General features: G+C 40.6%; 1 protein-coding gene across 3 annotated transcripts in view; it reads right to left on the bottom strand.

Moving 5' to 3' along the window:
- Nucleotides 1–3,947: 3,947 nt before the first annotated feature.
- PDE6C (phosphodiesterase 6C) overlaps nt 3,948–27,228 on the bottom strand; it is a 40,052-nt gene continuing 16,771 nt past the window's right edge. For all 3 annotated transcript variants that reach the window (XM_019556341.1, XM_019556342.1, XM_019556344.1), the window contains 20 exons: nt 26,738–26,890; nt 26,526–26,615; nt 26,141–26,281; nt 25,485–25,559; nt 25,319–25,383; nt 25,147–25,213; nt 23,738–23,785; nt 23,336–23,485; nt 22,473–22,616; nt 22,320–22,388; nt 15,231–15,377; nt 14,735–14,842; nt 14,501–14,610; nt 10,969–11,056; nt 10,291–10,391; nt 8,631–8,738; nt 8,250–8,313; nt 6,399–6,473; nt 6,184–6,267; nt 3,948–4,316 (listed from right to left, as the gene is read on the bottom strand). In XM_019556341.1, coding sequence (XP_019411886.1) covers nt 4,161–4,316; nt 6,184–6,267; nt 6,399–6,473; nt 8,250–8,313; nt 8,631–8,738; nt 10,291–10,391; nt 10,969–11,056; nt 14,501–14,610; nt 14,735–14,842; nt 15,231–15,377; nt 22,320–22,388; nt 22,473–22,616; nt 23,336–23,485; nt 23,738–23,785; nt 25,147–25,213; nt 25,319–25,383; nt 25,485–25,559; nt 26,141–26,281; nt 26,526–26,615; nt 26,738–26,890 — 2,043 coding nt within the window. In that variant the 3' untranslated portion in view covers nt 3,948–4,160. The remainder of the gene's footprint in view (nt 4,317–6,183; nt 6,268–6,398; nt 6,474–8,249; nt 8,314–8,630; nt 8,739–10,290; nt 10,392–10,968; nt 11,057–14,500; nt 14,611–14,734; nt 14,843–15,230; nt 15,378–22,319; nt 22,389–22,472; nt 22,617–23,335; nt 23,486–23,737; nt 23,786–25,146; nt 25,214–25,318; nt 25,384–25,484; nt 25,560–26,140; nt 26,282–26,525; nt 26,616–26,737; nt 26,891–27,228) is intronic.

The following is a 27,228-nucleotide window of genomic DNA, read 5'->3' as shown; positions in this document are numbered from 1 at the left end:
GACAGAGCCTTGGGGGACCCCACTTGTCACAGGCCACCATGACAATTGACCTCTGTCAACCACCACCTTGTGGGTCTTACCATAGAACCAATTTCCCAGCCAGCGGATCGTGTTGGACCTGAGGCCGCAGTTGGCCAGTTTTGCCAAGAGGTGATCATGGGATACCAGATCGAAGGCTTTTTTGAAGTTGAAATGTATGATGAAATCAATCTCCTCTTCCTTGTCTATGTGATGTGTCACCTGGTCGTAAAAGGAGATAAGATTGGTCAAGTAAGACCTACCTGCAACAAACCCATGCTGGCTATCCCTCAGGATGTTGCCATTGGCCAGTCTGTTGAGAATGGCCTCTTTTTAATAATCTTTTCTAAGACCTTCCCCAGGACAGGATAGAGGTCAGGCTGATGGGCCTGTAGTTTGCCGGATCCACTTTCCTTCTTTTCTTGAAGATAGGCACTACACTGGTCTTCTTCCAATCTTCAGGCACTTCACCAGAGCACCAAGAGTTCTCAAAGATCCGTGCCAGGGGCTGGGCTATGATGCTCGCCAGCTTCTTGAGTACCCTGGGGTTTGTTAGGGCCAGCTGACTTGAAGGTGTCCAGCCCCTTGAGGTGTCCAGCCCTTCATGAGTTCAACATTGATGGAGGGCATGGAATCCCCCTCATCCAGGTCTCCCTTACACAGGCCCCCCTGTCCCGTAGTGGGCAGGGGCATCCCGTGGGACTGATGAAAGACCAGTGCCAAGTACCCATTTAATAGGTTGGCTTTTTCCTGGATGTTGGTTGTCAGTTGTCTCATCTAGTTTAGCAGGGGACCAATGTTGCCCTTGCTTTTCCTCTGGCTCTCCACATATCTAAAAAAGGACTTTTTATTGTCCTTGATACTTGTAGCTAGTTGGAGTTCCGTCGCAGCCTTGGCTTTCCTGGTTTGCTCCCTGCAGGACTGGACCAGTGCAGAATATTCCTCCTTGGAGGTGGATCCTGTCCTCCATCCTTTGTAGGCCTTTCTTTTTAGGTGCAGGAGGTTCAGTAGTTCCCTGGAGAGCCAAGGGGGCCGCTGTGCCCTTTTGCTGCCTTTCCTCCAAGATGGAATAGCATTAGCTTATGCATTGAGGATCACTTCCTTGAGGAGCAACCACTCTTCATGAGGTCCCCTCCCCTTGGGGTCATGGTCCCTTAGGGCTTCACTGACAAGCCTCCTGAGCTTGTCAAAGTCAGCTTTCCTGAAGTCAAGGACTTCTGTGTTGCTGACTGACCTGCCAGCTTTACGGCAGATGGTGAAGGTGATCAGCTTATGGTTGCTGTCACCCAGCTGCTGTCCGATCATTAGGTCACTGATTAGGTCGTCCCCAGTTGCCAGTACTGGGTCGAGCAGCACTTTATCTCTCGTTGGCCCATAGACCTCTTGTGTCAGATGGAGGTCATCCACGCAGAAGAGGAAGCTTTGTGCCACTCAGATTTAGCTGAATGCTCTTCCCACGAGATGTCTAGCTAGTTGAAATCTCCCATGGCAACGATGGGCCTGGAGCATGCGGCCTCGGCCAATTCCCTGGCGAACACCTGGTCAAGTTCTTAATTTTGGGTGGGAGGTCTGTAGTAGACTCCCACCATTGTGTCCCCTGTACCATGTTCCCCATATATTTTAATCCAGAGGGCCTCCAACCGTCCACCCTGGTCACCAATGTCAGTTTGCAGGGAGGCACAGCTCTCCTTGACATAGAGAGCTACACCCCTGCCCCTTTTGTCTACTCAATCTCTCCTGTACAGGGTATAGCCATATATACCCATGATCCAGTCGTGGGTGGAGGCCCACCAGGTCTCCGTTATCCCTATGACATAGTAAGTTTTTGTGCTAAGCAGGAGAATAAGTTCCTTCTGTTTATTCCCCAAGCTCCTGGCATTTGTGTACAGGCAGGCAAGTGTTCCTTTGGGGGCCCCTACTTTGCCTACCAGTTGTTCTAGGGCTGGGGCATGAGTGGGCTCCCTTAAGTGCCTTGGCCTGCTGGCTTTGCAAGGGTTGCTCAGCGGGCCAGCAGTGGTGGTAGTCCCCTTGTCACCTGGCAGGCTTAGTTTAAAGCCTGGTGGAGCAGGTCAGCCAGTCTGGCTGAGAAGAGCCTCCTCCCCAGTGGAGAGAGGTGGAGGTCATGTCTGGGCCAGCTTCTGCCTCCTGCACAGGACCCTGAAAGGGCCCTGCCCTGCAGGTAAGCCCAGGAAAGCAGCTGCTGGGCAGGCTTTCCCCATGCCATGCTGCTCAGGCTGCGCGGGGTCTGGCTGGGCTGGCACTGGGGAGGGGAAGCAGTATTCTCTCCATGTATTGTGGCTGCAATAGCCTGAGCACTTGATATGGAGATGCTGCTTTGCCCCTGTATTAGTGTCCCCCTCAGCTTTACTGGTTTGTTCCAAAGGAAGGATGAAAGTCAATATGTTTGGAACCAGCTACAGTGCAGGAGTTGCCAGTGCAGAGGAGGTTTTCCATCTGCCTGCCTTTCAGGCCTCCACTCCGAGATTGGTTGCCAGATATGGCAGAAGAGCCCAATCTTCCCTGTCTGGATACCATTGGCAAAATCACTAGGAGGTTATGCTCATCCACTTTTTGATGGTATTTCCTTCGTCAAGGATTCCACTACCCTCATCGCACCCCGTATTGCTTGTCATCAATGCCAGTCAGGTTGTCAACCAACAGCCAATAAACATAACCAACTTCTATGGGTATTCTGGGTAAAGTATTTTGAGGTTACTGGTTCTGAATATTTGGAAGGATCTAAACCAAGTAAGGTTTTTAGGTAGATCTTCCTAGAAAGACTACTTTGAAGGTTACTTCACAAGAAGAAAAATCCTCAGCTGCTCTAATAATCAAGATATTTAATTACCAGGCCTAATCAATATTCACCAGAGCGCCACAAGGGATGACAAGATCAAACAGTCACAAACTCCACCGCAACTGATTCAGGCTGGACATAAGAAAGAACTTCTTCACTGTCCAAGCCCCCAAGTTTTGGAATAGACTGCTGCCAGAGGCAGTTCAAGCACCAACTTTGAACGCCTTCAAGATGCATTTGGAATGCTTATCTTGCTGGGATCCTATGATCCCTGCTGACTTCCTGCCCCTGGGGCAGGGGCTAGACTCGATGATCTTCCGGGGTCCCTTCTAGCCCAAATGTCTATGAAATGTATGAAATATCTTTGAGTAAACTTGTTTCCATTACAGGTATCTTTTCTGACTTTTTTTTCCTAGGTAGCCTGTAAAATCTCAAAAATAGAAGGCTAAGAGATTTCAGATACAGCACCATTTTCTCACACCTAAGAAGGTATTTTCAGTTTCAAAATTGGGTTGTCATGGAAGACTGGAGAATGTGTTAGACTTTATAGTTGAAAAATATATTTTTTTTAGACAAGAAACTCAATGTAAGGTGTCAGGAAAGAAGCTCAATCCAAGCTTCTTATAAGGGAATGTTGACAACTACTAAGATTTCAGACAGTGGGCATGTCTCCACATTCATTACAGCAGGTTTCCCAATGTGCATTAAATTTAGTACCTCTAATGTGAGGTACTAAATAAATTCACATTAGGCTGCCCTACTGCACAGTAGCAAAAGTACATGGTCTTTTAGTTGTGCTTTAATGTTCAGTAGCCTATTTTACTGGGTATTAGCATGGTTTTTGATATGACACTTTAATGCACAGTAAAATGGGCTACCGTGTTTTAAAGCCCACGTGTAGACATGCCCATTATGCCCAGCCACATTGAGCTTGCTTTCCATGCTTAGGGTAGCCAGAGAAACTTAAGCGGTTTGTGCTTTAAAGGTCCCTCCAGTCTTTCTGGTGCTTATACCTGCTTCTTCCTCAGGTAAGCAGCATTTTATCTTTTGTTAAGTCCTATTGAAAGAGTTTTACTTCAGCCATAACTGGAGATTCTTTGTTCCTGCATAGCAGCCTAAATCATCAGGGCAGTGTCTCCTGGTTTTATGTAACTTTTAATTATTCATCTCTTCACTAAAAATAGAGACAATTCTGCTAGTTTTGACTGGCACAGGTCTAGCTGCAGTTCAGTTGAATGTTGCCATAAATACTGAAAGAAATGTGCATTTCACATACTTGTTGTAGAATAGGAGTAGAAATGTGTCAAGTGGCTGCCTTGCATGGGAATGAAAACCTTAAACCTGCCTAACCTTTGGGTGCTGTTTCTTCCAGTTTTTTCTTTTCTTCTTCGATAAGTTTCATCCTTTCATCATACGCGTCCGCACGTGTTTTCCATTGTACCCTATTGTTTTGAAGACCAGCAAGCATGGGTGTGATTTCCTTGTGAAACCTTGAAAATTCCTAAACAAACAATTTAAATAAGTAAATTAGCTATTTATAACGCATCATGTTTTTAAAGTTTAAAATGAATGAATAAAATATTACTAATAGGTGTAACAACCCTGCCATCCATTTGTGCTTTCACTTCTCTGTAGTTTCTGACATTTCAGTATGTGGCACATATAGTGAGAGATTTGTTTTGCTTTATGTGTTACGCACATGCTTCATTGGTGTATGTCTAACTAGATGTATTTTCTACTGAATGGAAAAGCTTAAAAGCAGTTGCAGTACTTACTGGTTGTATCTACAGGTGCCATTAAGGCAACATTATAAACTCTGGCATAGTTTGTGTCAGAGTTTATCATGGCACCTTAATGGAACGTATAGTGGTCAAACTGCTCTGGTCCAGAGCTCATGTGCAAATGCTGTTCTCAGGACTGCAGCAGTTTGAGCTGGGGTGGAGCAGCTCCAGACTAGCAGGGAGCCGTGGGGTTAGCTCTGGGCCCCAGGTGGTGGCAGCAGGCAGGCATCTGACCTCCTGCTCCCTGGGCTGACTGGTTGCAGTGTACACCCGGGTCAGCATTTACACATGCATTTAGACAGTTATTTTCACTGCAGTAAGATAGTAGACTGTGCCAAAAATCAGTATGCTGCAGCTTAATCACACTGTGATGCTTTACACTACAGTAAAGTAGTCTACTGCACAGTTAAGCAGATGTATAGACGAGCACAGCTGCATGTTATGTGGTACCACAGACCAATCTGTGGTGCCACATACCGCACATTCAGGTGTTCTCCGTGTTGCAAGGTAGCAGCACAGTGGGGTTTTTTTACCCTGGGATCTCCACATAAAAAAAAGTGAGGCAGTACATGGTGGAGGGGGGACGTGGACAGTGTGCACCGCCCAGAACCAAAACCTGGCCAGCTGGAGCTACACTCCAGCTGCCAGCCAGACTCTAAGTGGTAGGATCACCATGGCTGCAGCTTCCTGAGGCTCCCAAAACCCCAGGTTAGGCTGCTGGGGCAGCACAATTGCTGGCCCCAGCCTCTCCTACCCCACCTGGGTTAACCTGCTGCACACTAGAGGCCATGTGGTACAGGCATTCCTCCAGGACACAAACATCCACACTCGTGTAGACATGGCCATTTGGCACCATTCCATGACTGGTAGCATATTCTGTACCGCGTAACTAGTGGGTGTCTATCAAAAACACCAAGTTGGTATAATAATACCTCAGTGTCTCAAACAAAAACATGCTAAATTATGCGCTGTAAATTATAACTTCTTTCCTACTCCTTCCCCTGTCCTTAACCACTTTCCCAGTCTGGCTGTGTTCCTGTTTAGAATAACTGTCCTGATATCTTGAGACTTGTACATTTACCTATTGTGGTTACTTTATTCCGTCTAATTCTTGTACCTGACCTATTGGAAGAGCCTTAACCATATGGTGCAGTAACTGAAACAACTATAGTGTCTTTCAGATGATGCAGAGTATTTCAGGACTCCCACTCCCTTTGCTAATTAAGTCATTATTGTAATCAATTCCATATCTATCCACATGTTCTGTCTTCACATTAGATGGGTTTGTGTGAATCAGACAGAGCAGCTAACTCAAACTTTTAAGGTACTGAGCAACTGCTAGGAGATGCTGAGCTTCTCAGATTCCATTGAAGTGTTCATTGGAGCTTGAGGGTGCTCACAAACTCTAGCACTTGCAAGAGCAAAATCTTCTATACATGGAAAGCTTAAAATCATGGCCCTTATAATAGTAGCTAGTCAAAGAATATGACAGCCCGGCTAATATCCAGAATATTTTCATCAAACCTGCTCTTTGACCTTTTTGTCATTCAGAACCTTACCAAGAAGGAATAAAGATTGTTTTCTTACCTTGTATACAAAAGTACATACAAAATCAATGAAACCAACTTGAAGCTTGGGTAGTTCATCTGCTTTGTTTCTGTCCATCATAGGCTAGAAAAGAATATCAGGATTTACATTATGCATTTTGACTTAATAATACAATTATTTTAACTGATCAGCCTGGCTTCAGTAGTTATCACATACAGAATGTAATACTGCTTATAATGTCAAAAAAAACTTACAATTGGCTGTTGCTGCAGCACAGTTCGCTCTAGATCACCTTGCTCCCAGAATTCATTTGCAACCATGAGGGCAACCTGAGAATGCAAATATCCTGGACTACTGAAATTGTAATGGTAAGCAGTACGTGTTTAGAACAAAGCTGGAATTCATTCAAGTTTTTTTTAGAAACTATTGAATGAAAATTAAAATTAAATGAAATCTAGTGCAAGTTATTTTAAATACATCATTAAAAAAAAACTAATTTCCTTAAAAAGTATCACTGGTCTCAGACAGGAGAGAGGTTCATCCAGTAACATAGATCTGTCAGACAGAAAGAAAAAAATAGAATCCTATTATCTTAATTATTTTTAACTGAATTGTCTATCTTGTTGCTACAATGCTTATACTTTTGTTTGTGCAACTGATTAAGGTATCAACTGAAGTGAATTACCCAAGAATTGAAAGAAAATATTTAAAGAAGCTCACTTCACATTCTAGGTTTTGGCATATCAAGCTTCCAGAAGCAAAGAGTATTAGTAGTATGTGTGTAAACTAGTAGATGAGTGCTTTTGGCAACCTATTAAGCTGCTTAAATACTGGTGCCAGCTCCCCTCCTGCAAGTGTTTTTGCTAACCATACAATATGCTTGAAAATGTTTGGTAGGAAGAGAGAATACCATATTTTATATATTGCAGAGGTGTAAACATGAAGCTGATCTGCACATTTTTTCAACACATTGGAAAGGCAAGTTACAGAGCATGTATTCTACATTTGTGAGGCTTTTGCTAGTAAATGATATCTGCCATTTTGATGGCACTTGGGGGCTGATTGTTGAAAGCGGCATCCACATAATGTTCCAAAGAAATAGTGCCAGCATCATAAAATCTAATAATTTATAAGGCACATTTACATTAATTCCTTTGAGACTCCTGCAGTGGTCTCCCAATGACATCTTAATAAAACAGCCATTTGTGGGCTAATGGATGTCCATGAGCCAGACAGTCTCATAAAGATCTACACTACCTGCTCACCTATTTCCCTTCACCACTGGCTATTAGCTGATTTCCTGAGCATTAAGCTCTTAACTTGCTTGGATGCCTTTTGGGAAATACACAGGGTTTTATTCTTTGCTTGAAAGATCTGTTACTGTGAATTTAAGCAGAATGTTTTCAATACCAGTAGAACCTTAAAAGGACTCAAATGCTATACTTAGAATAGCTCAAAGAAGTCCCCTAAGAGATCAGCTCTGATAAAGCCATAATGCCTGTAGGAATATACATTATTTAAATACTGGCAACATTTCTAAATACTGATGTAGAAAACTAGGCACTCAAAGCATTTCATAATATAGAATCTACTTTAGAGTGCTCTGGTTGTACTGAAATAGAGCAAGGATTTTCTATTGTCTGTGTGCTTAAAAGTTTGATTTATGACCTACCAAATTAGTTCAAATCACGTAATTAAAAAGCTGCCACTAAAAACTGGCAGAAGGAAAACAAGGATTTGGTAACAAAAATAAGGGCATGTAACAGAAAACCTCATTTTAAGGAAGCTTTGTACTAACAGCAAATGTGTGGATTTCTCCTGACTGTTTCACAAGTAGGAGGGTGGTGCCACAAGACAAGGCCACTGGATACCCTTTGGCAGGGCTTGCCTAAACCTTGGATTATTTTCATTTGGCCTTACTACCAGAAAATGGTTTCCAGTTTTCAGGAATCATTTATAGACTTTCTGGTTTATATTTAAGTATTTATAGACTTGCAATATACAACTAGTTGTTTTGAATAATGTTCACAATGAGACAGAACAATTTTATGTACATGGAATAAAAATATTGTATATGCTTATACAGTATTGTTGAAAATGCTTACCTCACTTTGTACCTCCCAAGGCTTGGTTATAGCAGACAAGTCACATCCAGTCATCATCATGGCCCTTTCAGGAAACAGAAACAAGTGTCAGAATGAAGAAGGAAATAAGGGGACCATTTTTATTAAAGTATTTACTGTGACTCTTTAGGTATTTAAATATTAAATATGTGTTTTTAAGGCATTTAAAAAAAAAAGTCTTTCAGTTTTCCACTAATTCCAAATTGGTTGGGTGTCTAATAGGTGCTTAAAGCCATTTAAAACAAAATGCCTTTAAGCACCTATTAGACACCCAACCAATATGGAATTAGTGTGAACCTGAAAATCCTAAAAAAATACACCTAGATAACTTATTGAAAAAAGAGTAAAATATTAAGTACATACATGATAACTTCTTTTTTGGTTGGGTCAATAGATATGTATTTTATTGCCGCCTCTTCTGTTTCCATTTTTTCAACTGCATCCACAATCTTCTGAAACATAGTCCTTTTCCTGTAAAAGCATGTAGATACTTCATATATATGAAGTATTGGTAAACAAATATGTTTGAGCTGTTACCAAAAATGGTATTTCATACGTTAATGATTTCCTAAACCAGCAGATTTGTTTTGCTTGTGATCTAAATCCCGCTGAATTAAATTAAAGACAGTATTTTATTGACTTCAATAGACTTAGCTTTTCTGTAACGCACAGTTTTTGCTATAGATTCCCAGCATGCAATACATTTATGTATTTCATTGTGAAAAGCATCAGGTTTCTCAAATCCATATATTTAAATTATCTTGTGATATTTTTGTTTCTTGGATATTATGTAAGTATTACTGGGCTTGTATATCTACATTCTCAATTGTTTCTTTAAAGTAATAAACTGGAAAATATTGAAATGATTATCATTTATATAAACAATTTGAAGTAACATGCTATGTAATTTTCATGAGAGGTGTTAAAGAGACATGTCTGTCTCATCCCCTGTGGTTAGAGATTTTACCTTACTGGAAAAAGTAGTGATATACATGAAACATTCTAATGTAATTAGAAATTGCATTTACTCTTCATTATAAAAAGTGCATTATATATGAATAATTGACTTTCCTATGATCTACTAGCTCTAAAAGGTCAAAAGTCCTTTAGACAGCTAAAGAAAAAAACATTGTGATTTTTAGAAAAATGTAGATGCCGTTAGGGCTTCATCCAGCATCCGTTTTAGTCCACTGAAATTTTTCCCTTGAATGCAATGGGTGGTAGATCAGCTTAATGTGGTAGTAAACGCACAACTGATTTTTGGAATTTTTCATGTTTTACGCTGGAAACTTTTAATGTTTCTGGTTTCTTTTTTATCAGTTTAGTTTCCATGCCAGAAGTCATACCATATCGAATTTTGTGACAGCATTTTGACAACTGTAGTATGAGTGATTCTAATAGGGTACCTGGAATATCAAACCATGCCCATGCCCACACCTTTACGACTGGTCTTACAATATCAATGTTTTAATGTCGTTTAATACATTGCATGCTTGGCAAAAGAGAGTGCGTTTGAATGGCCAAATTATGTATAGTAAAACTTCATTAACTGGCACCTTACAAGCTGGCATGTTCTATTAACAAGCATGCTGGCTTGTAAGGTAAAACGAAACCAGAAGTGCCCACCGTGGCACTTCTGGTTTCTCTGAGCCCCAACAGCCCAGGGCATAACGGGCTGCATGGGGCCCACCTCCCTGTCCCTCAGGGCCCTCAGAGGAGGGGCGGCGATGCCCCGAACACAGCAGGAGAAATAGTGGCCTGAACAGGCACCCCCCATTCCCAATGCGTGCTGAATAACAAAGCTTTTACTGTATTCTAACGTCAGTACAGGACATGAGGGAAAATTCATGATTCATGTCTTAACAGTAAAAATATATCTTGCTATTTATATGAAGCTTTAAAAAATTCAGCTTATTTCACAATATAATTTAAAAACAATTCCATATGGTGTTTGTAATAGGGAAAGCAGTTTAAATTGTTTAATTTTTTCAGTAGAGAATTATATATAGAATTTAGTACTTACTTGAAATACAAAGCTAAGTCAGTTGCTATTATTGCAACCTCAAATAAATGTATTACATTGTCAAACTGGCGTCGATTCAGGTTCTGGAAAATGTTCAAACTCTGCAAGATGAAAAATTTAGAGATTCAATTTCCCTTTCAAAATTATCTTTGAATTGTATTATACTGTGATGCTGCATTTGATGAGTAAAGCCCTCTACTTACAAAAGCTTATGCTATACAGCTATGATTTAGTTAGTCTATAAAGTGCAAATCTACCCCGCCTTCCACCTTAAATCATAAAGCCTTCCTTTTACTTCAAGTTGACATTCAGCATTAGCTATTCCATGCAAGCAGAAAAAGTATACAGGCAAAGCTTTTACTCAGCCTAGTATTCAGGCAAAGATCCTGTTTTTATCAATGTAGTTAGATGAGTGTGAGTGAGTGCAATTTGCCTCTGTGTTGTGCGAGAGTTTAGTAAGAACTTTGTAGCTATAGTCAGTTTTAGTCTTATCATTATTTTAATACGGCTAATTGAAAGTGCTTTATGAGAGATATAATTCAAGTACAATATCTAGCCTACAACCTAAGAATAAGAAATGAGTCAGAGAGAGAAAAAAGTCAACCCAGGATGCTTTGACAGGTCAAAACCTATGCAAGCTTTTGAATTATTTTTAATAGATGGTATACATATACAAACCTCATCTTGTAGCAGAGTTTTACTATACTCTAGATGATGTCTTTCTAAAATGGAAGATCCATGAAGTCTTGCCAGTGGAGAACCTGACCTGTTGAAAAATAGGCCATGTTTACAGTATTTCAAAGTACATCTTTTTCATGATTGTTGTTTTAAATTAGTAGTATTAAAGTTGAGTTGCATATTCCACAAAGAAATGAGTTAGCAATGGAACAATATAAATGAGAGCAATACCCAGAAAAACAATAAAATATTTACACAACTTCAGTGTTATCACTGGGTCAAGATTAAAAGTTTTTCAGAAACAGAAAGCTGAAAATCAGTGGGAGCTAGATGCCTAGTCCTCATTTGTGTTTCTGAACATTTATCCTATTTTATCCTATATGCTTATTTTGTTGGTGGTGTTGCTTTAATCATTGAGCCTTCCATGTATAGAGAAGTACTTATGTTCACAGTATTAGTATTTATTGCTTTGTATGGCTTTTGACCTTTCTTCTGCTTGGTAATCAGCGTGGACTATGCCACTGCTTTTCTGACTTAGTGGGTACATCTTACATGTGCATTTTACTATGGAGTAGACTATTTAGCTTCATAGTAAAGCATCACAGTCTATGCATGCGCTGATATTAGGGCACAGTCAACTAATTAACTCTGCTGTAGGATAGTGCTCCTTGGGCTCCCTCCCCAGAAAAAAACACTTAGTTTTATGGACTGTCCAAATCTTAGAAGACATGGTCAGCCTGCTCCAGCTGCCTTGGGTTAAGTTTTAAAAACAGGTAATTCCAATTTTAGACTACAGTGCTGAGAGGAAAGGCAAATAGTCCTCACAGTACTTTTATTCTAGTTTGTTCTGAATTTGTGGGCTATGTATATCTTCTTTCTTTTCCTTGGTTAACAGTTCGGTTTCTGAAGTTAATCAAAGAATAATGCGTACACTATATTAAACCCCAATAACTATTAGAGATGACTTGCTCTTGCTGATCTTGTGAATGGACCTCTCAATCAGGAAAGGCTGTGTTAAGAAGATTTGGCCTTATCCCCTTGAAGTGACAATCAGTTAAGGAAGAATCCATGTCTCTCCCTACGTCATCTAGAGAATCCCCAACAGTAATCAGAAAATCCCCTAATGTCTCAGCCACAGACTACAATCTGAAACTCCATTCATGGAAGAGGGCAGGGGGTAGGGTTATTCTGCAGATACTAAATATGGGGGAAGTCCTCTGAAAGATTATGATTATAACCTCTTGCCACAGATGACAGCTTAGGGAGTCTTTTTTGGCACATAAGTAAGCTCTAGGAATGCACAGCACAAATTGTGTGAAAGAATGTCTGAAAGATTCATTGACATATAGATGAAAATTGAGGCTTCTATTCTATATAGTGCTATAATAAGCACAAAAAATCCAACACAAGGGAATTTTTTCCCATTTAACATGGGGTGGAGGGGGGAAGCTCCTCATCTTGGATTTGAGTATGGGGGGGGGATGGGTACAGGTAGCTGCTGTGGCTGCAAGTCCAGCCCTGGCCTGGGGTTGGAGTAACAGCCACAAAAGCTGCCTTGCCCCTGTAGTCTCTGTTTCCCTACCTGCCTCCCTGCTACCTCCTCTGTTCCTGCTGCTGCTGCTTACTCTCCATGGCTCCCGCTCCAGTCCTAGTCTGGTCTGGGGGACAGGCAGCCGGCGGCAAGAGATCAGATTACTTGATTCCCTGCTGTCTACCCCTCTACTATCGCTTTCCCTGCTACAGTTGAGGCAGATGAATTTTAAAACAACCCTCCAATAGTTAAATTCTATACGTGGAAAATTACATAGAAAATGTAATAATTTTCCATGTATAGACTCTAGGCATTTGGGGTAGTCTTAAAAGCAAAGTTGTCTTGGATTCCAGTAAGTATGGCCCTTTATACATTGACTATTAAATCTGAAATGCATGAAACAGTCTGGACATGTGCAGAAGTAGAAATGTAAGCATGTGGGCAACATTTGTGTTAAAAACTAAAATGTTTATGCATTAGATTCCAGCTGAGTGAGGGTTTCCAAGATTAGAGGTGTGGATTTGGATAGGTAAATTCTTTCAAAGTCCATTTTAATCTGGCCCAAAAATATTAGGGCCAGATCCTCATTCAAGCAAATTGATACAGCCTGAGTGAGGACAGCAGAGATATCCTAATTTATACCAACTTGGTTTAGCTCATTTCAGTTTGGGAAAATAGATTTTGGTAGGATCCCAATGAGGTCAATATTTTTGCTTGTCTTCAAAATTAATCTTTTACCATCTGCAATTTTGAGTCATCTTTTAATATTAAGAATCTGAAATCTCTTTAGTTGCATTTCCATATCACACTGGTTTATTACTGTTGAAAGGTAATGCTGATAGTAGTAACATGAAAAGGGACACACAACATATTACAGTGAATTGGCAGATTGTAAAAGAAAATAAGTCAGTGAAGTTTTGTTAGTATTCCAGTCAAGACTTAGTAATTTGCTCCCTGCATACATAGGTTATTATTAAATGTTGCCATTATTTTCTCTGCAGTATTTTGAAAATCCATTTTCCTGTCCATCCTGACAATTTTGAAGCATGGTGCTCTAAGTAAGTGCTTTAAACTTCCACCGTAACGACTACATTCTCAACTGCTTCAGCCTTTGTGATATTTGTCTTGCCACACCTGCTATTGAAATGTTGCAACAATATTACCACTTTGGCTATTGATCTTATCTTTACTCAGCCCTCTTAGATTTGCTCCGCTGAATTCCCCTTAGGCAGTGTCTATACAAGTGGTGGACTGTGCAGTACCGTCCCTACACCTTTTTTTCAGTAACGTCTCATGTAGATGTGCCCACAAAGCATTCGGTTTATACTTCTAGAGTGAAACCTTGTAGCCTAGCAAGAAGACAGACTAATTCAAAATTCTGGACAGTTCTAAGCCTGGAGAGGCCCTTGATCTAATTTAGGCCTGGGATTGGATATGGGGCTTGTAGGGTCTCTTGCCTAACATGAAAGGACTAGAAGAGGTTGTGAAATTCTTCTCTCACCTTTGATCCTTCCCCTTTACAGTCAGCGGGAGTTTTGCTACTGACTTCAGTGAGAGCTGATATAAGCCCCTAGTATGAGCATTGTACATGGCTCTAGTCTGACTTACTTTGTGTATCCTGCTGCACTCCTGCTTACCTGCTTTGTTCTGTCAACAGTGTGAGCTCTACTATTTTTTTCTATTACTATCATCCTACCTTTTGTGCTGCCTTCTTAGAACTGAATGTCCATACTTGACAGAAGCTTTCCCTCTCTCGAGAATTAACTTGTGAAAGCATTAGCTATGAGAATTCCTTCTGAGGTTCATCTCATGTCATTTCATATTGATTATAAATACCCTGGGACAGAGATTCTCTTGCTAGCCCTGTTTTGCCTAGTTCTAAAGGAGATAAATAAGTAGCTTGTTTCTTTGCAGATGGTAACATGTTCACATCTTGTATTTACCAATATAAATATTATATATATATGGGGAGTGTATAGCTATGACTATATCCCAACTTACTTCATCTGATACAAATTATTTGTTCCTCTGTGATCGATATCATGGCAGAAAGCAGCAGCAACCATGGCAAAGGCTTCCAGATCAGTATAGTATTTCTTTAGTCTACCTGTCTATATAGGAGGAGAGACTCTGTTGAGTATATAATTGCTTGGATAATATAATCAGGTTGACAAAAAAATACTAAGTATTTTAATCACTAAAAATGTAAGATATGTTAATATTAACAAAGCATACCATTAATAAGGTGAACATTGTCTGTCCCACATTGAATCCATGTCGCCAGTTATGGTAAGTTATATCCCGATACCCCTTTCTGACTGTGTACATCCATTTTGTAAGTACCTGGTACAAATAAAAAGCAGTTGAGACTCAATGCTATTAATTCTTAACAAAATCCTGGAAGTAAAAGTAAGATGGAATTTCATCCATTTACAGGAAGACTTGCAACGTTTCCAAAGTTGAAACATTACTTGTAGTTAAAATAAACATAACAACAAGACACCAATCTTAAATTCATATTGACTTAATTTCTTAGTTATGTCTCAAACAATTTTAGTGTTTAGTTTTTAAAATGTGTAAATATATAAAAATAGCTACTTAAATATAATACTAGAAAAGTATATCAGCTTACTTTCAATTAGCTAAGGATGGAAATGTTCTAATATTGCTTCAAACATTTAACTGGTGCAGAGGCTTTTTAAAAAAACAAAAAGGACAAAACAAATCATACCTCTGGTGGGACTTTGAACTTTTCAACCACATTTATCTCAAAGAATAATCGTATGCCACACTTTATCAAGTTATTTTCTGTAACAGGGAGGTCACTGAAGTGAAATTCATAAAGTTCTAATTCCTTTGGATCAGGTAATTCTTCTTTCTTTTAGGAAGAAAGAAAAGACTAACAGTTTGTCTTGTAAGAGAAGACTAAATTCAGTTTTTACTTGCCTACATACAAATGCTGGGATCAGGTCCACCACTACTCCCATTAGTGTATATTAAACTACTATGCTGTACTGTAGATCAGTGGTTTTCAACCTATGGTCCACAGACCTCTGGGGGTCTGCAGACTTTGTCTAAAGGGCCCATGAAAAATGTTTATGATCAATCAGAAGTATGTGAGTACCCACACTTACAATTCAAAGGGGTCTATACCTCCATTCAAAATTTCCAAAGAGGTCCGCAAATGAAAATTTTGAAAACCACTGCTGTAGGTCATTGCTACTTTTTCTTTTCAAATGAAGGAAATGGATAACATCCAGTGCTTCCTGCAAATTGGTGCTTTTTCCTCCCATGCATCCAATAAAATCCATGTTGTACTTCTGGTTTGTTTCCTTATGTACAGGGTAAACCAATAGGTTTCTTTTCTAGAGTCTATTTTTTAATGTCACATCATTAGTAAAGTAGTTCAGATTATTATTGGACTCCTCATCTGTGAGGCTTTAGTAAATCATTGGGGTAAACTATCAACTTCACCCAGTAAGTCCAGTGCAGCTGAGGGAGGGTGTGAAGATGAGGATGCAAAAGTCTCTCTCTCATGATGCACATCTCTGTGACTCTCTGATCCTTTTCTTAGTCTCTTTTGAGGGGAACCCATTCCAAGTTTTAAGCCTCAAGTTCTCTGCTGTTAGTGGGGAAGCCTGTGAGTCTCCCAGTGTTAGTATAGTATCTTTGCAGAATGCAGGGTAGATTTTCACCTTATACACTACCTAAGTCAGAGATGCATAAGCTTCTGTAAGCAGCAGCTTGCTTAAGCAGTGACTTCACCAAATGCTAAGTCAGTTGCTGCTTACAAAAGCTTATGCATCTTTGATTTACTAGTAGTCTATAAGATACAGATCTACTCTGCATTCTCCCTGATTTTATACTAATATGGCTAACTACCTCTTTATAGTACCCTGTACACCATTCAGAAGACCTGAATAGACTTGGCACGTTCTTTTCTCCGTTTAAAGTTTGTGCTTAGTTTTGAATACAGTGACCCAAAACAATCTTCTTAAAGTATCATTTTATCTTAACAGTCAGAATACAACATTAGAAGATTAAAGATTTTTAAAACAATAAATGTCTCTATGTATACTTGTTTGCTTTGCCTTTCCTAGGTAGAGACCCTGGCCAGGCTAAGCTTCCTTGACATATCTACAGATCTCCATATGTTAAGGATAAGATGGAGTTTCTCCTCCATAAGCATCTCACAAAGTCATTCTCTTTCTCTCTCAGGGAGTGTTTCTTGAACTCCTCTTCCATGTTTTGATATTCCCCTCTCTCCAGTGGGGGTGATTGAGTCCTGGAAAAATGGTCAGGGAAGCCCCAGGTAGGGACAGAGGTTACATATGAGAGTTAATAGCTTGAATGTTTGCTGAGGAACTCTTATCTAAGCTATTGTTTATCTTCCTGGGTAGCTTCCTGACCACCTGGTTGTTGAATTAACCCCATATATGCATAAAGTAAATATCTTTAGGATGCTAGGACAGATAAACAGAATATATAGTGCTTATAAAGATTACTATAGCCAACTCTAAATCCATCCTGGAGTCATTCACCATTACTGCTCTAACTAGTAAACTGATGTTATGATGAAAATTTATTTGAATGGCTCTTTAAAAAGAGACTCATTGTAGTTTATTAATTTTGTAATTTTATATTTCATTTCTCTGCTTTTAAGCAAATCAGGGGGCCCACTTCATGGAGTTGAATTGGATCAGGATTAGTGCTGATTGCAGTACCTTGGTCGGTTGGAGATTTTCTGTGAATTAACATTCACGCAAAAGTATTTCTTCCTTTTCTCCCAAATGGAATTTCCCTTCAAATTTTCTGTGGTTTGAGATCAAATTCAAAGGAATTTTCAATCTGAAGTATTTTCAGTTTTAAGGCCCAATACTTTGTGAACCATCAACTCTAGATGCACCTGCTTTATCCCATTAGTGAGCTGGTATTCCTGGCCTTATAATAGGATAAAGCATTTGTATATAGCCCTTGCACTGAATGAGACACTAAACCTCATATCCAGTATGTCACAATATCTAAATAAACTAGTTTAGTTTAGTTACTACCCATTTAAAAAATCCATTTCATTACTTTTTTTTCACTCAGAAGTCCACAGAAAGTAACAAGGCACCTTGTTTTACAGTCAGAGATGTTAAAATTTAACGGCAATTTAAACATTTAACGCTCAATTAATTTAAAAAACATTTACTTTGAAATGTGCTCTTAAAATATGTGGTATTTAAGGGGCTGGATAAGGATCTGTACATGACTTGTGAGTGATGTAGTCATGCCAAACTGAAGACCCTACGCTGTACCCACCATACACCAGTGTGTGTGTACACATAACCAAAAGTAGTTTAAGAAGATTGTTTAACTATAAAAACTATAATTGCATGTAGTTCTATGTAAATTGATGTCTGCACATTTTTAGTGGAAAGAGTGATAGGGGGAGGAGAGTTACTTCTCTATATAATTATAACTGTAAGAGTAGAGTTTTGCTACATGACAGCGATATTAAATACCAATTAACTTTAATTTTTCAAGCACTCAACACATTGCTGAAACATTTCAGTGCTATTAGCCTTATTATCTCCTACATCTTTAGTCACTGTTTATTTTGGTGCCTCTAACAAATTTCCTCCTTTTTATAGCAAAACATACTTGCATTTAAAATGTGTTATATTGTGTTTTTGCGTTCTTAGATGCAGTAGATACACATGTAAAATATGGTATAGTATTAATTCATGCTGACTGCATAGGGAATGAGCATAATTAAATAATTATAAAACAATCCAAATTGAATCAAATCAATTTTTTGGGAGTAGCAAATAGTAGTGCATTTTAACAAAGCAGTGAATCTCCTTCACGTTCCAGCAGTAACATATGCAGTCCTTTGTTAAACAGTTCCATTTTTTTCTGAAATCAGGCTGTGATTCTGTAAACACTTAAGCATCTGCATAACACTCTATGGAGCTTGTTCTTTTAGCTAAGTCTGTGCCTAGAATGTGTGTAAGATCAAGGCCAAAACAATTTGTTTGTCCAGACACTAAAGATATTCAATGCTGTTTTTTTTTCTTGTTGTCTTTATGCCATTACTTATAATTACTGGGTGTGTCTACAGTTGTATTTTGTGCTGGATCAGTTTGCTTGTGAGTAAACACTTCTGGACAGGCATCCGCATGTGCAGGGAAGTGGAACTAGATTTGCTGCTCGTGACAGCAAACTGCTTCTGCTTCCTGGGAAGATCTGGAGGCTCTGGCCACAGCTGCCTGCAGCAGGAGGCCATCTTTAAAAGCCAGCCCCGCTCCTGCTCACTGGCCAGCTGTGTTTCTGGCCAGTGCAGCATGCAGAGCATGGGGGCAGCATGCGGTAGCTGTATTGCTATCACCTTTACTTCACTGCACCATGGCTGCTCCAGCTGCTGCCCCTGGCAGTGATGCCCAGTGCCCCAGGCTCCTGCTGTCTGCTGTGCTGGCCCTGCTGACCTGCCACACAAACTGCCAACTGGCCCACAGCCATCTGGGTCCAGCCAGCTCCCCCATACACAGTGAGTGCCTGCCTGGCCGCATTGCACCATCCCAGGGCTGCTGCCGCCACTGCTGCCACCAAACAGCTGCCACCTGGACCCTGTCTGCTGGCCAGACCCCAACAGGGATGCTGCTGATGTGCTCTTGGATGCCACTGCCAAGGCTGTCCATGCACTCCTCGGCCTCCAGCCCTGCCACCTCTAGGCCTGCTGGGTCAGCCAGGACAGGTAGCTGCACATCATCCAGGCCATCTTGGACGACAAGCAGTGTCTGGAGGTGTTCTACGTAACCCAGGTCACCTTCCTGGACCTTCTGAAGCGGCTCTACCCAGACCTGGAGTGGCAGCACACCACCATGTGGCAGCCCCTCCCCACGGACAGAGTTACTGCATAGTAAGTCGTCTACATGTGCCTTCCTGTTCAGTAACTACAGGCAGTAACCCTGTTTGTGTGGACTGACTCAGGACTAGCTTTAGTCCCAAGTCACTCCACACATAGCATTACTGTGTGGTAATGTTTTCACGTGTAAACTCTGGCGTAAAAGCCACTCTGTAAGTTACTGCACAGTACACGCATGTGTAAATATGCCCACCGTGATATAAAATAGCGCATGTTTATACAGTTGTGTGTTGTACCACACATTCATGACTAGGGTGACTAGGCATTACAACAGTACAAAGAAATAAAAATACTAAATTCCTGGTGCAACTCATCTGTGGCATCTGTCTAGTAAAATAAGAGTTGTGCTATTAGCCTTATTGTCTCATACATCAGGGCAGGCAAAATATGTCCTATGGGCTGGATTTGGTCCACCAGGCCATTCTTCCCAGCCTGCAGGGCCCCTAAAAATTTAGAAAATAAATATTTATCTGGACCCAAGATGACAAGGCAGTAGGACCCAGAGGGAACCAGTGTCAGGTCCCAGCAGCTGCAGTAGCAAGCCACACTGGGCCCTGCCCCTTCCCCTGCCCCCACCCCCATCTCGCCCAGCAGAGGCTTCTGGCCTGGGCCCTTGGGGCTGCTCCTGCTTGCCTCCACTGATGAGGAAATCTGAGAAAATAAGGGGGAGAAGGAGAGGCAGGGGAGGACTGGGGGCAATTGCGCAAAGCAGGGGAGGCCGGGGTGGCTCCTGCGGTCCCAGCACTGCAGTGGATGCGGGGGGTGGAGAGAAGTGGTGGAAGTGGCGGGCAGGAAAATGGAGAAATGGCAGTGGCAGTGGTGGGGGAGTGGCAGGAAGTGAGCATATGAGAGCTCAGCAACAACTGGGCAGGAGTGCAGGGCTTGTGCCAGCGCCCCAGGGCCAGCACCATCAGGGCATGGGCTGGCAGGGGCTCTGTGGAACCAGGCTGGCTCCCACCTCTCACTGCTGGTGCAGCCCAGCCTGGCTTCAGAGCTTCTGCTGGCCTGGACCCCACAGTCCTGCCACCCTGCACTGGGTCCCTGCTAATGCTGGCCCTGGTGCATCAGCGTGGGCCCCGTACTCCTGCCTAGCTGCTGCTGTGCTCCTGCATGCCTACTCACTCCCTCTCCCCAGCCACCTGCTTCCACCCTTTCTCACTTTCCAGCCTAACACTGTTCCTGTCCATCCGGTCACCTGCCGCTTTGACACCATATGGTTCCCAGCTGCACTGCTTGGCTGCAGGACTCAGCAGGAGCTGGTCTGGCCTCTGTGACTTTTGGCTGGCCCCATGCAGTGCTGGCTGGGCTGGTCTGGCTCCTGCTGTGTCCTGCAGTCTTGACCATGCAGCTGGAATGTGGTGCCAGAGTGGAGAACTGGACGGGGATGGGGAAGTGGCAGGAGAAAGGCATCAGTGGTAGACAGGAGAGGGAAATGGGAGCACGAGGCCCATGCTGGTGACCTGGGGCCAGAACTGGCAGAAGCGTGGACCCTGGGCTTGGAGGAGTGCTGGCAAGGGCTCTGCCTGCCACAGGGGGAAGAGATAGACAGGGGAGGCAAACCCTCCCCCTCCACACATTCCACAGCCATCCCCATCCACCCTCCTCCCCCCCACACTCACGGCCCCCCACAAACCCCTTACCTAGCCACACAAACACCCACATGTTCACCCACATCCCCCATGCCTATCCACCCCACCCACACACCCCCTCCCTCACAACTCACACAGTCACAGCCCCCAACAAACCTTTACCCACCCACTCATACCCCCCCATACCCTTCCCACAATCTAAGACTTCATTTTAAGCTATTATACAATCACCTCTATGTACACTACACGAATATAAGTAAATCAGGACAAAAATATTTTTGAAATCAAATTAATGAATGTTGTAGTACATTTGATTTTTAGAATATAATTTGGTATTTTTCTGGTTCTGAGATGGCAAACCCCCTTACTGAAAAGAGTATGTCTGGGGGCACGGGGAGGGACTTTTGGTGGCAAATTTCAGGGGCTAGGGGGTGGAACTTCCAGTCCCAAGATGGTGACCAGAGCGCAGGGCACTTGTCAAGGGGCTGGGCTACCCTTGCAGCCCACAATAGCTTGCCAAAACTTGAGAAGGGGACCTCCACCAAAAATAATTGCCCACCCTGTCCTACATCTTTAGTCACTGTTTATTCTGGAGCCTCTAACAAATTTTTCCAGTAACATCCTTGGTTGTCTTCTCTCTAACTGATTTAGATTTTTCAAAGGTATCATGTAAAGCAGTTCTACTGTTAGCAATTGTCTCCTGTGCCCTACATTTACAGATATGTGATCTTTGCTTTGTGAACATTCAGTTTATACTAGTTTCTGATGTTGCTGTATGTCCTATTTATCCACATCTGGAGATTAGTAGAGAAAGCGAAGCAGGGTATATCACCACACAGTCGAATGCAGAATTTGTTACATTATCTTTGAGTCAGAATATTAATATAAATCTACCTGACTGGTTCAATTCCAATTGTTCAATACAGGGTGCAACTACATGTGAAATTCATGTGCCTAAATAAATGCCAGAGTTTATTGCTCCCAGGCACAGCGTTTACACATATGCTGATGACCACAGTATGTTGAGTCAGGGTGGCACAGCCCCTGCTGGCAGGGAGGCCAGGGTCAACCTGCCAGCCCAGAGCTGCTCTGCCGCAGCTCGTGCTATGGAGGGGTTGGCTGGGGCACAAGGGTGCTACAATGTAGGGCTAGCTGGCAGGCAGCCCCACACTATAGCACACTCATGCCTCAGCCAAACCCATCACTGTCTACACATGCATTGTGACAGAGTACTTTACTCCACTATAGTATATAGTGTCTGGCAATCCCTCACTATCTAAAGTAAATATACTATTTGGATCTTTAAGATTTAACTACTTACCAAAATTCTGATGAGATCCTTCTCATCACAGTTTTCAATGTAATCCTCATTTAATTTCTTTTTGTACTTCTAAAATTGAAAATGGAAGAAAAATTAAGTTTCAGTGCAGTAAGTTTCCTAGTTCTGCTCCGTGGTACTGAGGCAGACACTCACTAGTATAGATTCAACTTCATTCGGTGTGGCTTTTGTCTGGTACATGAGCATTTCCTGAGCGATGTCTTTTCTGTTCTCAAGCTTATTCATTTTGTCATATGTGTCAGGATTTAAAACAGACCATCCCAGGAACTGTGTAAGAGTCTGGAACCAAGCAGAGGAAGGATAATAGAGTGGCAACACAGTTGGTTTCATATTAAAGGGAAACTGGCAGCTGGAATTTTTTTTTAAGAAAAATCAGTTTTTGATAGAGCACCCTTTAATAAAAAGAATTAGAAGAAGGGTATATATGTGTTTTTCATTAATGCAGTTTCTGAGCACCTCATAAATTACTACATTTGCCCTTTCAGCATCCATACAGTGGGGAGTAGCATTATCCTCATTTTGCAGAGAGGAATGTGAACCCTAAAAATTAAGTTATTTGCCCAATGTAAGGATGGACTTTTTCCACCCATGCGGGAGCCCATTGATACCACAAGTATAAACTTGGCTTTCACAGAGCTCTTCACAGGATCTGGACTTTTGAAGTGGGATGCATTGATTGGCCTTATACTTGTAACATAATGATAAATATTATTGGTATAATTTGATATAATAGTACCTCTGTGAGTCAACAAAAGGATATTAACTGTGGGTAGGAAATCTAATATTTTGGGGGGGTTTGTTTGTTAGAGTAATTTTTATATTGTATCAGATTTCTCTGTTCACCGCTGAAAAAAACCATCTATCATAACTGTTGTAATGAAAAACAGCAAACTTTCAGTGTAAAAATATTTTAATAAATCTAACTGAGCTTTTATAAACATCAGATTTTGCTGAGCATCACATGATTACTTGGACACATTTCATTTTCTTAAACTTACTTCAGTGAGCTGTTCATCAAATTCATCAAAAGGTTTCCCATCTTTCCTATTGTAAAATGTAGCTACTCCCACAATTTCTTCCTTTTTGTTGACAATAGGCAAACAAAGGACATTTTTGATAACCCAGCCTGTTTCATCCACAGGTTCTTTCTGCAAACAAAGCCGAAAAGCAGTAAATACTGTGTATTTCTTTAAAAATAGTAATAAAATGTTTTATACCAATTTCAAATGCAATAGTAGGGACAAAAAGATCATAAATAAAATACAATAACAAAATTATTGGCCATGGCAATAAATTTGTATGAATGTATAATCCTTTTTTAACTGTAAGTAAAAAATATATATATTTTAACTTTTTTTTGCTTTATAATAATTACAGTAAAAGAACTATGAAGATATTACCTGAAATTGAAAATATTCATCTGCTGGTGCATTCATCATATTACAAATCTATGGTATGAAGAAAAAGAGAAGAACATAATTTAGATGGTGTGTACACTCTTGAGTCCATTTTAAAAAGGCATATTTATTTTCTAAGAAAATGATTAGTGGACCACATCATTTTACAAATATCCCAACAGTTGCTATTATAATATAATTAGCTGTTCTATTGTATGTATTTTGAAGTACTGACTGTACCCGTCCTTTTTCATAGTGCCTCACAATGCATTTTACTAACCATAGTAGCTGTTTAAGAGCGTGCAGTAAGACTTCATGTGAGTGGTGGGGGAAAAAGTAAAGATATTGTGTACTTAAAACTGCATGGGTAATATTGGGAAGAGAAAAACATGAGCAAAAAATTAAATCCTCGTGTTACAAAAAGTGCTTTAGGAACAGGAGTAAGTAGGATGTACTGAGGCCTATATCTTGTCTAACTTGCACCATTAGGAGCCTTGGTTCTGTATTGATTTGGGGTTAAATCATATGTTTTTAGTTATAATCCCATACTAGGACTTAACAGAAAGCTCTACAAGTTTTTGTTTGCTAACTTGCTGAATGATTGTTGTGTTGTTAGGATGTCTAAACTGAATTCAAGCAATCAGTATAACCCCCCCTGTTCCTCAGATGTTTCAGGTTCTGTGATAAAATCCTCTGGGTCCCAGGTCATCTGTACAGAGGCTTGTTCCTTCCAGTCATTAGTTCAACCACTCTCCAGGGCTGCGATGATGCTAGAGCTGGCATGATATTCCCATGTATGCACTTACTGTATTTCCAATCATTTGGCTTTCAAAAGTTTTTAACAGCTTTGGGACTTCTGGGTGAATCTACATGTGTACTTAACTACACAGTAAATTAATTTGCTGTGTTGTAAAGATCATAGTCTACACATGTGAAGCTATTAGACAGCAGCAAGCTAATTTGCCACAGTAAAACAGAACTGTCAGGGACAGCACTAGCTTACTCTGGTGAAAATAACCTCACCTAAACACACATGTAAATGCTGACCTGGGCGCATATTGTGCCCAGTCAGCCTATGCAGCAGGAGGCCACACTCCTGCCTGCTGCCTAGCCACAGGGCTCTGCACGCTGAGGCACACGACAGCCTTTCCACCACCTGCTGCTGCCTCCCGGAGCCCATGGCTGGCTCTTCGGGGCTGTTCTGCCCCAGCTCAAATTGCTACAGTTCGGGGCACGGCATCTGCACGTATGCCCTGGACCTCAGCGGTTTGAAATCTAAACGTGCTATTAAGATGACATGATAAACTCCAGTGCAAACTGTGCCAGAGTTTATCATGTCATCTTAACAGCATGTGTAGAAACATACTCTATGATTTCATAACATGTCACTTTTATTTTTGCATTTGACTTACAAATCCATTTTCAGCAACATATGTTGGCAACCCACTGACAAGACACCAGTGGTCTGCAGGAGGTGTCCTTTAGAAAAGGAATGAGAATAAATTAGTGCGATGGATATAAATGTTGTTCTGTCTAAGTAATGTAGCTAATTACTACACAATTAAGCTGATAATGAATACTCACGGAATGACTTTGATTTCTTCTTTTCCATGTAAAATATAGTCAATAATCTTATAAAAGTGAATTTCCTAAATAAAAGAGGAGAATATATAGAAACCTTTGCATGTAGAAACCTATACAATGGCATTCCAAATGTTATTCTTCATAAATAGAAATATTTTATACTTACTCTGCCATCTGGTGTCTTTGGGCCTTTATACGGCTCTGATTCTCCCAGCTTGATTGGCCATTCATCATAGAATTCCTAAGAATAAAGCCACACACAGGCTAATAAAAGAAGTTACAATACAGTTATATATTGACAGATAAGCTGAAATCCATGGCTGTAATGCTGTCCTTTCCTCCTCCCTAAACATATATGGTGTGCTTAGTATTAAGAAAGCAATGATGAATAGATACCAGGGAAAAATTTTTGCAAGTTGGAGGATAGTGTAAAATCCAGTGCTTAATCTTGACTTGTGGATTGAATGTGGATAGAACCCCCTTCCTCCCCCCCGCAAAGAACATGGAGCCTAATCTCTAAACTGTATTCACATGAAATTAGTCATGTGAATAAGGGCTAAAGGATCAAGTCTTGTGTTCATTTTGGATTAACATCCTGTTTTTATACGTCTCCCATGTAATTTTTGTAATTGTTCTGAGTCTAGCTAGAACATGTCTCTTTCGGTCTGGTATCATGCTTAGAAACAATAACACAGTGATCGTTTTGAGAGGTATGTTTTAAATATCCATGACAGACAGATTATGTAGACAAGTGATTTTTTTATGATGATCATTAGCTAAATAATTTAAACATTTTAAAGAAACGGGTAAAATAATGGCTACCTTCTCTTTGGTCATGTCCAGCAGACCAACAGAATACCTTTCACAATTCAAATAAATTCGGATAGTGTATAGAGCTTTGTGAAACTGTCGCTCAATATCTGTAAGTTCTTCAAATACTTTGTTGGCAGACCACAAAAGCATCTGTTGAAAATAAATGAAAAAAGGGGTAATACTTAAGTGGGGAAAAGAATGAAAGCGAAAACATAACCTCATGAGTCACAGGTATTAAAGGATGAATGATTAATGTATGCTGACACCATTCTAACCTAACGCATATATACTGTTTGTTTGTATGTGTTGTCTCTAGAACGGTGTGACAATTTATAAAAGTAATTAATTTCATTTAAGAAAAACAAATTAAGGCTATAATTAAATATTTCTTTACCTGACTTCTTCGGGATTCAAAACTCTGAAGATATGTGATATGATATTGTTTTATGGCAAGAGAAACAAAATTGAGGTATTTTTTAAAGACCTGGAATTGATAGAGAACACAAATAAGACAAAACATAGGAAATCAAGAATGAGATTGTCAGATTAGTTATTACAGTAACAATTGTAGTCCTGGTTTGTTTGGTTTTTTTTGTCTGCAGTTACCTCTTCATCCTCCTTAGAGAATTCAGGGGCATTTAATTTGTTAACTGCCATCACAACAGCAAGAACCTCTTTACCCTGCACGATAGGCATTGCCAGCATGTTGATAGTTGTGTAGCCAGTTTGTTTGTCCACAAAGTCAGAAAAATGGTTATTCTGAAACACAAAAGCCCACATCATATTTAGTTATAAGGCTAGGTTACTGTTCTTAATATTTGTTTCTTATTGATATAGTGCCAAAAATATGAATGGAATTTTACAGTACTGTTAAGGCTGAATTCCAAGCATTACAGAGCATATGATCACAAGCCTGCAAGTACTTATGCATACAGTTACCTTTAATTTTAATATTAATTTTGTATCAGAGGTGCATGCAGGCTCTTATTAACACTGACAAACAGGAGGAGGTAACAATAGGACAACAAGATAATGAACAAAGAAAGAAAACAGTAGGACTATGCAGGTATTTGGAAGGCTAACCTATATTACATGTA

This window comes from Crocodylus porosus, unplaced genomic scaffold (assembly GCF_001723895.1).
Source record: "Crocodylus porosus isolate Cpor-Errol unplaced genomic scaffold, CroPor_comp1, whole genome shotgun sequence".
NCBI classification, from domain to species: domain Eukaryota; kingdom Metazoa; phylum Chordata; order Crocodylia; family Crocodylidae; genus Crocodylus; species Crocodylus porosus.
Note: the sequence above shows the minus strand (reverse complement) of the source record. Positions and strands in the feature narration are given on the sequence as shown.